This window comes from Carcharodon carcharias, chromosome 14 (assembly GCF_017639515.1).
Source record: "Carcharodon carcharias isolate sCarCar2 chromosome 14, sCarCar2.pri, whole genome shotgun sequence".
NCBI lineage: Eukaryota > Metazoa > Chordata > Chondrichthyes > Lamniformes > Lamnidae > Carcharodon > Carcharodon carcharias.
In genome coordinates, this window is record NC_054480.1 from 41,989,916 (window position 1) to 42,001,453 (window position 11,538).

General features: G+C 44.9%; 1 protein-coding gene across 9 annotated transcripts in view; it reads left to right on the forward strand.

The window, feature by feature from the left end:
- The window catches only part of LOC121286930 (extracellular sulfatase Sulf-2-like), a 369,814-nt gene that overhangs the window by 294,046 nt on the left and 64,230 nt on the right, over positions 1 to 11,538 (forward strand). For all 9 annotated transcript variants that reach the window (XM_041204225.1, XM_041204226.1, XM_041204227.1 and 6 more), the window contains 2 exons: positions 1,073 to 1,223; positions 8,850 to 9,025. In XM_041204225.1, coding sequence (XP_041060159.1) covers positions 1,073 to 1,223; positions 8,850 to 9,025 — 327 coding nt within the window. The remainder of the gene's footprint in view (positions 1 to 1,072; positions 1,224 to 8,849; positions 9,026 to 11,538) is intronic.

Sequence of the window (11,538 nt, forward strand, 5' to 3'; positions counted from 1 at the left end):
AAATTTTAGATCCCTCATGAAACCTCATCCCACCCGTGGATGAGGTTTCATGTTTTTTTCTGAAGGGTGCTTGGGCTCTTCACCTGCCCGCCATCCTTAATGTTGGACAGGCAGGTCCATTAATCATTTAAATTACTTTTTTAATGGCCTTAATAGGCCTTTGACAGTTTTGCGGGCGCGCAGCCGATTTGGCTACATGCCCAACAAACTGAAAATCTAAATGATGCGGGGTGATGTCGGGACGCACGCCCGACGTCACCCCATGTCATTTTACACATCGACGAGCGGGACCCTCCCACCCAACGAGCGGACCCCCCCCCCACCCCCCCCCCCAACCACTTGCTGACTGGAAGATGCAGGCCCTACAAATGCACAGGTTAATTGGGGTATTAGGGTTTGACAGGATAGATTTGTAAAAGGCAAGCCATATTAGATTGTTGTTGAATTCCTTGCAGCATGTTCCAGAGGAATTAGATAAAGGTAATTCAATTGATGTGAGAAATGTGCATTTTCAGAAGGCACATAAAAGATGTTGAAAATTGAGTTATATGGTGTAAAAGAGAATGTAACTAAATAGAGAGAGTGAATGCTAGAACACAGAAAACGCAGTAGGAGTAAATGAATGTATTTGAATTGACAGGATGTAAATAGTGGTATCCCATTGAGATTTGTGTTAGAACCTCTGTTATTATCTATTTATGTAAATAATTCCGGCATAGGCACAAGTTTTCTGATGACACTAAATTAGTTGTCATGGCAAACTGCAAAGAAATAATGCAAACGAATGCAGCTAGGGCATGGACATGTTAACAGAGTAGGCAGCAAATACAGTTCATGTTACATTTTTGGGAGAAGAACAGTGAAAGGGGCAGGGGAGCAATTTCTAAAATTTAAATATGTGAAGAAAGTGGAGGAACAAAAATCCAGAGATGCAAATACACTGATCTTAAAAATGGGAGTGCCAGGATTAAAGGTGATCAAAAGTGGAAGGGGTCTAGCTATTTATGTACTTAACTAACCCCAATCTGTAGAAATCTTTATGATCAATGCATTTTTAAAATTACATCTGCAGCACCCCCAGCTATAATTATGCACCCAATCCAGACAAGCACTGGATCATGAGATATACTGGCCCAATGAAGCCCATCCACATGGAGTTCACTAACATGCTACAGAGGAAGCGGCTGCAAACTTTAATGTCCGTGGATGAATCAATGGAAAAGGTACGTTTAGAGTACAATTACAAATGCGTTAAAATTGAAACAATTTTATTTGTTGACCACACAGCCATTCTGAAAATTACCAACTCAAACAATATAGATGTTGTGTTTACTCTCTGTCTAACAAGCACTTTCACTGTTATGACACAAGGTAGAGTGTTGGCACCATTAGGAAGCGAGCTTCCTAATTAAAATTGTGCAAAAGTGACCCATCATGTAACTTCTTTTCCTCCTGTGGGATCATCTGCTTGCTAGTTGACCCAGCATTTCATTCCATAACTGAATCATTCTATAGGTGAAACTGACAATCTTCAGAAAAGCGGTATTATTAGTTTGGTATCACCTTACACCAATGGATATGTTGGGAGCTAACTTCTCTTTTGGCAGGTTTACTTAAATAATCGCCACTCCCATTAAAAATTAAAAAAGCATTCTTCCTGATGACTGTCATTTTGGAGGGGGATAAAAATCCAGCATAGAATAGTACTGCTGAAACAAATCATCCCTATAACAGACTCTCCCTGTAAGTGGCATGCATTTACAACACTTTGCATTGTTATCACCACTTTTACTAAGTATCACCATGGGACAAGCATTTTTGCACAGAGTGGCACTAGTCCTATCCCCACTGTGATGTATTTGCATAAGGTAGAGCAGAAACAAAAAAATAATTGTGGTTGGCATTATTAAATGTGAGAGGGAGAAAAATGAAAAAGTCAGTTGGACGTGTGCAAGAGCAGATCAGGTAACCCCTAATGTGGCATCAACCATAGTCTAACCCCTATTTTATGAAGCATTAGCCCTCTAGGTTAAGAAAGGGGCTAGTTTTTTGTTGCCAGTACAGTTGCCAGCAGAAATTTAGTGAATTGCCTAACCAATAGATTCAGCATTGATGATGGCAAATTTTCAGGACCACCTTAATTTAACTATCTGAGGCAGACACCTGATGATATCGCGGTATTGTACATTCCAACTGAGGGAGTGTGGCAAATAGCTGCTGCTGCAGGATTCCAATGCCACAACCTAAGGAATCAGACATAAACTCCAATTATCATCAGATGGCTGTCTCCAGTCAAAAGCTCTGCTGAATATATGCACCAGAAACCCAGACTGTCTGTTCTCCATAGCTGCTGATTGACCTGCTGTGTGCACCTAGCATTTCTGTTTTTGTTTTGCAATATAATTGGTTAGCAATGTATTTGAAAACTTAACGTAATAATCAGATGGCTTTATATACATTGTTTGCCGAGAATGCCCATCTGTGCTGTCAATATGACTTATTTTAACAAGCGCATGGTGCTATCAGCAAAAACAACAGCAAAATACTTCTGTAAGCATATTCTTTAAGAAATGTTTTTTCCTGAAATTGAAACATAACATGCAATAATACAAAGAAATAAGTCTTGACTGTTTCCAGTCTAAGCTTCTGAATAATTAGAAAGGATGGGGGTTAAATTCGATATCCCCTGAAAATGGCTGTGGGAATTGCGATGTGTGATTAACCAATGTGTTGACTGCAATGTAGGCAGCTGCCATCTTCACACTGCTTGCTCATTTCAGCAACCAATCAGTGCTAATCACACTGTTGATCAGCTGGACACATCAGCAGCAATATTGTCAGTGGCTAGTACCAATTAAAGCCAACCTGCACTGCTTAAAGTAGCCTGCATCTCTTAATGCGGAGGTGCATTGTGGCTGGAGCAAGTGCTGGCAGTTGCACAGACTCTCATCTGGGAAACTTTGAAGAATGGTACAACTTGGGAGCAACACAGGAGTCCTTGGTGAAGAAGGAGTAATGTCCTGTATCTGCAATTATGAGATCCACCAAACACACTCAGAAGTCAGTGAGAGCAGGTAGCTGTGGAGATCCATGCTGGGACTCGAGCCCCAAACACCTAGATGCAGTCTTGCATGAAGTTCAATGACCTCACACAAGTGGTCAAGGTCAGTGAATGCATCTTCAAATGTCAAATCCTATCAACTGCACCACTAGTCTTGAACACAGTATATTCACAACAACCCATCATTCACCTACCAACAATCTCTATCAACACCTGATAGAGCATACTGTTCCGAACCCTCACACACTTAGCACTACTGAAAGGCATTACTGTGTGCATACACATAAACACAGACAAGCGCAGGTGCACACACATGCACGCACACATATGCACAGACACATGCATATGCATGCACACACACACACACACATGCATATGCGCACACTCATACATGCATATACACACACATGCGAATATATACACACACACACGTGCACATATACACACATAGGCATATGTACAGGCGCACACATATGCACAAGCACATACATGTGCACATACATGCGCACACACACACACAAGCACATGCACACACAGGCAGACATACGCATATGCACACACATACATGCACACATACGCATATGCATACAGACTTGCATATACATACACACACACGAACACATGCACACGCATGCATATACCCACACACAAGCACATACATATATATATATCTATACACACACACACACACACACACATATACACACTTTGGGGAGTCAGAAGGTGAATTAGCTCACATTTCTTCAGATTGAATTTTACTTGCCACTTTTCTGATCAGTCCGTTGGTATCATCCAGCAGTCTACAACTTTCTTCCTTACTATCAATCCACGACCAATTTACAATGCACAAACTTCTGAAACATGTCCCCTACATTTAAGTCTAAATTAATGATATATGCCCATGAAAACAAGGGACCTGATACTCTTGTTCGTCCTTCAAGGCAAAGACCACATTCATCTGAAGTGTTTGGTAGGATTCTGGTGGGTGAGTACATGGGTAACTTGACTGATCTGCGCCCAGAAGGTTCTGCTGTAAATGAGACAGGATACCACCGATGATTGAGGTTCAGATAAGTTGCTGGCTTGGGATTTTTTCTCCTTGCGTTTTCTTTCTGCCTTGCTTTCGATTGCTTGTATTTGGTTGCGCCAGGAGCAGCGATCCTGTCTGAGTTTCTCCCAGGACTCAGTCAATATCAAAACTTCTAATTGAAGTCTTCAGAGTGTCCTTTTAGTGCTTCCTTTGACCGCCAAGAGACCGAACTCCAGACTCTAGCTTTCCATTGAAGATTAGCTTTGGTAAGCGAGTGTCAGGCATTCTGGCTACATGACCAACTCATATGTGGCTGTTTCAAAGTGATGTGGGACCGTAACGTCGGTTAGCATTAGAAAGCGCTGGCCACAGGAAATAGAAGAAATAAATGCACACTTAACTGGTCTTGAAAATTACGTTGACATTTCTGTTCGCTGGAGCTGCTAGGTGCCTGCATCGAAAGACTCTTTGAAGGCCTCAGCGATATGTAGCTTCAGTGGATTCAAGGAAACCACATCCCCTTTTTTATGGCACTTGCTGCCATAGAGCAGGTAAGTTTAAAGGGCCAGGGAAATTGGCAGGCCAGGGAGAAGGTAAGTGTCTCAGGTAAGTAAGTGGATAGGATTTGGGGGGTGGGGGGTTCCCCGGGTGTGGGGGAGGCGGTGCGGGGTCGGTCAGATGGACAGAGGGCTGAAAGTGCGGGGCTGTCGGCCGGAGGTCCGGTGGGAGGAGTCAGAAGTCTGTGGGGACGGAGTCCAAGAACTGGGGCGGTGGAGGGAGAACCTTGAGCTAGTGGTGGAGGTCCAGAGGTGTCGGAGATCCGGGGGGTGGATTTTGGGGCATGTCTGGGGTTGTGGAGGGGTTTTGGAGGCCGGAGGGGCCGTGGGGTGATGTTAGAGGTTGTGGGGGTGTTATGGGGGATGCGTGTTGGAGATCTGGGGGAGGTCGTGGGGGTGGGGGGGAGCAGTCCGAGGTCTGGGGGGTGTGAATGGGAGTCAGGGGTTTATGGGGGTGTCCAAGGTCCAGGGGCGTGTGTGAGAGTCGAGTGTTCATTGGAGGGGGTCTGAGATCAGGGACCTGGGGAGGGGGGGATCGGAGGTCTGTGGGGAGGGTGAGGCCCCCGAGGACCAGGGGATTGGGATTGGGATTGGAGTCCGGGGGTTGGGGGGATCAGAGCTTGTGGGGGTTGGGGGATTAGAGTGGTGGGGATTGGGGGGACGGAGGCTCGGAGGTCAAGGAGTGAGATTTTGGAGGTTCCGGGGTTTTGGAGGCCAGGAGGCTGGGGGGGTTCAGAGGCCGGCGGTTTGGGGGTGACAGAAGTCGGGGATGGGGTTGTCAGTCGATGAGGATGGGGGGGTCGGGGGTGTGGGAGAGCCCCAATGGGTTGGTCTGGGCCTTTACAATTGTTCTCAGAAGTCAAAGAGGTTTTAATTCTAAATTTCTCTGAGTGACTATTGGTGTAATCCTGGTGGAACCATCCGAAGTTTGCGATTTGAACTGCATTTTCGGAAGGCACTCAGTGCAGTGCAATTGTCCAGAAGAAGTGTGCACTTCTGGGAAATTGCTGTGCAAACCTTTACCTGGGAACTTCCCAAAGGGATTCCCCAGTGCACCCTTGGGGTAGCCCGCAAATCCGACGCTGGGGAGCTCGGAAGTTATGGGCCATGGATGTTTGACATGCCAGCTCGGGTGAGCACCTCAGCATCTGGTATTTTCGAACATCAGTCTGGGAGCGAAGAGGAGTAAGTCTGCCTACCAGACCAAAGTCTATACAACAATAGTCCTGCCCACTTTGCTCTGAACATTTGAGACTTGGACTGTGCACCAGCATCATGCTAAGAAGTTCAACCACTTGCACTTGAGTTGCTTTCAGAAGCTTCTGACAGCAGGACAAAATACCAAACACTGAGATGCTCACCCGAGCCGGCATGCCCAGCAGGACCTAGTACTAGAACTCCACTGGAAACAGTTTTTCAGGCTCAAAAACATTACCACCCTTCGGAAAGTGAATGCAGCTTGCCACTTTTCCTTGGACCTCATGGGCTTTTAATTTTCTGACCACTCTGCCATGTGGGACTTTGTCTAAAGCCTTGACAAAATCCACGTTAACTGCACCAAATGCAGTCCCCTCATTGACGCTCAGTGTTACCATCTCAAAACATTCAATCTAGTTAATCAGACATGACTTTCCCTTTAGAAATAAATGTTTTCCCTATCGTTGTTCTCCACTCTCGCCCTACCCCTCAGCTGCTCACCATACAGTTGGTTGCTGTATGTGGCTGTAACCCCTTGTGATGGTGAGTTTATGCAGCATCTCGCAGACCACCATGAGCCCTAACACCCAGTCTGTGGAGTACTGCATGTAGCCATTGGCACCCTGTGACATAAGGAAACCTGCAATCCTAGTGAAGTTGCATACTCACTCTGTCTGCTTCTCTTTGGCAACCACACAATGAAGTATAGTTGGCACTCATTGAGCTGAGAGTCTCAGTCACCACTTATGCAAGAGTAGACGGCAAACTTTGAGATGTTGCAAACATCTCCAGCTCTAGCCTGGAAAGAAGCAGACACATGACCGTTCATGGCCACAGTCAGTTTCACAGCCACGGGCAATGTCACCTTTGCTCTGCTCTGAGGCCTCAGTTGTGGCTGCTGCAGGTGGCAAATTTCACCTGGGATGTCCAAAATGAAACATTGACATTTTCACAAATGTTTCCTCTCTGAGGTTTCAGGTCAGACAATTGGTCCCTGAGCACCCTGGGCAGACATGGCCTCCTGATGAAAGTCTTTCTCCCCTCCTGCTTCGTCTTCCAATAGTTTGTCTTACTCTGCATGGCCTCTGTTCATTCTCCAAGTCATGCAGTGTTCTAAGGGAAATGCATACTAGTACACTCTGGAAGAAATTGGTTTGTGCAGAAATCTTAAAGTCAGCAAAAACACCTTGAGCACATGTCACACCACTTCCTGTCATCTTTTGGAATGCTAAGCAACTATAGAAAGTAATAAATACTTGTAAAATCAAAACAATAACCAGAAGAAATCAACCAGCAACTACGCTGTAAGTATTTAACAAGACCTGCCTGCTGCATGATCAGAGAGGGCAGCTGGAGTGTTGAGCTGGTCTCAAATCAACAGTGCACATTCATTGATGTCTTGATCTGCCTGCTCACCCCACAAGCCCGTGAATGCCATTTTGGAATTCTAAGGGCATTTGTCGCACCCAGAAAACAGGCACAAATACTCCCGACTTCTCACCCCTAAAAGCTAATCTCTAACAGTAGGTTACTACCATGAGTGCATTTTTGGTTTTATTTATTTAATGATACATGTATCTCGAATGGCATTATGATAAATCAGAAGATTCTTATTTTCATAGGGCCAGAAGTATTATTCCATGTAACATAGCTGCTGCTAGGGTAGAGCTGTGTGTTGTCTTGTACCATTAAGGACACTTGGGTCTAATTGGTGTAAATAGGCACATCTTGAAGTCAATTATAAGTTAATTGCTGTTGTTGGGCAAGTTTGTTTGTACACATGGTGATGCATCTAACACAGGAGCAGATAATAATGGCTTGAACATCTCAAGGGACAACTAACCAGAAGGTGAGGTCCTCTCCCAGATGTGCTGAGAAGAACAGCGATGAGGACATTGAGAACCCAGTAATGAAAGGAAATTGCTGGTCTCACACAAATAGTTGTGTGAGGTGTTGGAAGTTCTTCCAAGGAGTTTCATCACTATGGTTGAAAGCATGGGGGGGTCTGTTATCAGCATGTGGTATCATCACGCGTGGTATCAGTCCTCTGCATTCTATCTGGGAAAGTATGGCAACCTCAGTCGAGTTCCTCACAACAGAATTCCATGTTTGGACACTTTGTAGCTTCGGAAGCTCAAATGCTGGCATGCAGACTTTGGGCTTAAACTCAAACTTGGACAGATTGGTGGAACAGTGGATAGGGACTTCCAGAGAGTCACTCATTTTCTGCTGTCTTCCCTCCCGAAGATTGTTAATGAGTCCAACTCCATTGCAGTAGCAATGGTACAGCGCGATTGGCACATATGGACCTCTCTCACCATATCAGCATGCTTGTTCCATTGCCACTCCATCAACCCGTATCCAGTACAGTGCCAGCAATTCAGCTGGACCTGACTGCCTCGTAACAAGTCAAAATACAGCAGTCTGTAATCAGTCCTCTGGGGCTTGAACACCAGCCACAGATGAGCAACAGGAGCCTTCCATTAGCTTAGCTGAAGCCACTGGTGGACCATCTTGTAGGAGTAGGGTGAGGGAATGTTTTAAGAAAAGCCCAATGGGTTGAGAATATCAAGAGATTTTAGTTTAATCTTCAGTTTGTAAATAAATGCATCACTCTTTTAACATTTGGGAGTTTGGTGTTTGGTGTCTCTCCATTGCAGCTAGTTAGCCTGCGCTGCTAGAATGTTACTGATATAGAACTTAATACAGAAGGAAGGGAATGGTGAAGGACATAATGAGGACTGTGAATGCAGTGAGGCTTCTTGCCGCAATTTAGGTGAATAAGTTGAGCAGGTCAGTGGAAGTGCTGATGGATCAAATGCTCCCTGGCCTTTGTTAATAACACAAGTTAAACTAGTAGAGTTAAGAGATAGCAAAATATTTGAAAGAAATAAAGGTTACATTTGTAACAATGTATATGCAGCAGTACCTAGAAATAGATGGTGTAGAAGAGGTTAAATTATACATTATTTCCACTAATTCAGTGTTTATATTGATCTTTCAGCTCTATAACATGCTTGTTGAAACAGGAGAGGTGGACAATACGTACATCATTTACACAGCAGACCACGGCTATCACATTGGACAGTTTGGGCTTGTGAAAGGAAAATCAATGCCATATGAGATTGACATCCGAGTGCCATTTTTCATGCGAGGTCCAAATGTGGAGCCAGGATCAATGTAAGATATTATTAAATAATTGTACCTGCATATCAGTTGGAGCAGGTGTTGGAGCCAAAGTCCATCAGTTGGGCAGTAGAAGCTACTTCATGTGTTCACTCTTGAGAACTTCCATTTTATTCACAGCAACCAATTGATTCAAATATATAATGACTTCTGTTGGTAACAGTAGCTCAGATTTTGCTGGGCCAACAGAGGTCTCGCCCACTGGTCAGAGAACCGGCAGGGAGCCCCCGTCAATTTCATGCAAGAGGCCTGATGGTATCAAGTGCCAGTTAGAGGCTGGCAGCTTCTCATGCCGCCAGCACCAGTGGGGGTGGCTGCTGGTAGCCTTGCACCCACCAGAGGCATAGGATCATTTTGGAACTGCAGACCAAAGGTGAGTGAAGGCGAGATGAAGGTTGTGGGAGAAGGTGGGGTGGGGTGGGGGGGAGGGTCAGAGCCAAGGGCTGGGGGTTAGATTTCAGCGGCTCTGCACTGCCCAAAGATTTGCTGGGCTGCCTTCCAAGAGTGTGGGAAAGCCTTGCGACCCCTGTTTAATCCCGGAGCCACCGCTAAATTGTGGTGGGCTCAGGGATAATGGGTGTCAATTGGCTCATTAATGAGCCTAATTGGTATCCCACTGTTGGTGGCCAGAAATCCCACGCCAGCCCATTCATCCTCTGACTTAATTGGGGGGAGTCCTTGCTGCCACTGGAAGACTGAAGTGATGCCTCCCCCACAATGAAGTGGGCCTGGCTGCTATGATTCCCACCACGACAGGCTGCATTAAATCTAGCCCAGTGTTTCTCTGATGTGCATTTTAAATGAAATGTTATTTTCACATATACAACGGACAGTTAGTTAGGCATTTTTATTAGCCATTTTTCAATCTAGCTGTAGATCATTATGGCTAATTTGGCAGTAATTCCTCAGTCAGATGAACAGTCCTCTGTAATACTAAGAAAGTGCTGGTTTTCCAGAGGCACTCTGCTAAGGAAGCAACAAACCAGGGCCTCATCCTTGTCTCCAGTAGTTCAGGTTGATGCTAAAGATTCCATACTACTCAAAGTAGAGAGATTAAGCCAGTATTTTTTTAAAAAAGAGTCACTGGTCATTCACCTCAGCTTTTTGTTGTATGTAGCAGAATACTGCAGTGTTTGTCTAAACGACAGCCTCTATACTGGAGTAATTAATTGTTAAAATCTTACCAGCATGGAGTTTTTGACCTGGATTTTAGCCAAGTCAGGTTCACTTGGGAGCCCTTTACAATGATGGGTGAGTTCCCCTATGTCTACTGCTCCCCTATATTCCTTCATGCCCTCGTTGCCAAGCTCTGACTCTTCATGCTCATTGTACACTTTCTAGAAAAAATGGACATCATAGCGTATAGTAGGATGTGTCAAAAATAGCTTTGAGAAACAGTAATCCATTGATAACTTTCTCCAATGCTTGAAAAAATAAGTCTGAATCAAGCTAATTAAAGTGTCAATAACCCAGGCCCTTTGAAGTTTAAGAAACCACAATCCCTAGAAACCACTTAACTTGTGTCACCAAACATTGTGAAATTATGACAACAGAGATCAAAGAGTCTGAACTATTCTCTGGGGAGCTGTTGTTCTATTATTATAACATAACACTGGCATATACCTAGCAATGTGGAAAATTCCCCTGGTAAGCCCTGTACACAAAAAGTAGGACAAATCCAACCTGGCCAATTACTACCCCATCAGTCTACTCTCAATCATCAGTAAATTGATGGAGGGGGTCATCAACAGTGCTATCAAGTGGCACTTGCTTAGCAATAACCTGCTCAGTTTGGGTTCCGCCAGGGCCACTCAGCTCCTGACCTCATTACAGCTCTGGTTCAAACATGGACAAAAGAACTGAACTCCAGAGGTGAGGTGAGAGTGACTGCCCTTGACATTAAGGCTGCATTCGACCAAGTGTGGCATCAAGGAGCCCTGGTAAAACTGGAATCATGGAAATTAGGGGGAAAACTCTCTGCTGGCTTGAGCCATACCTAGCACAAAGGAAGATGTTATGGTTGTTGGAGGCCAATCATCTCAGTTCCAGGACATCACTGCAGGAGCCCCTCAGGGTACTGTCTTAGGCCCAACCATCTTTAGTTGCTTGATGAATTACCTCTCTTCCATCATAAGGTCGGAATGTTCACTGATGATTGCACAATGTTCTCCACCATTCGCGACTCCTCTGAAGCTGAAGCAGTCCACGTTCAAATGCAGCAAGACTTGGACAATATCCAGGCTTGGGCTGACAAGTGGCAACTAACATTTGCACCACACATTTGCCAGGCAATGACTGTCTGCAGCAAGAGAGAATCCAACCATCGTTCCTTGATGTTCAATGGCATTACCCTCACTGAATCCCTCCACTATTGACATCCTGGGGGTTACCATTGACCAGAAAGTGAACTGAACTAGCCATATAAATACTATGGCTACAAAGGCAGGCCAGAGGATAGGAATGCTGTGGCGAGTAACTCACCTCCTGACTGCATAAAGCCTGTCAAC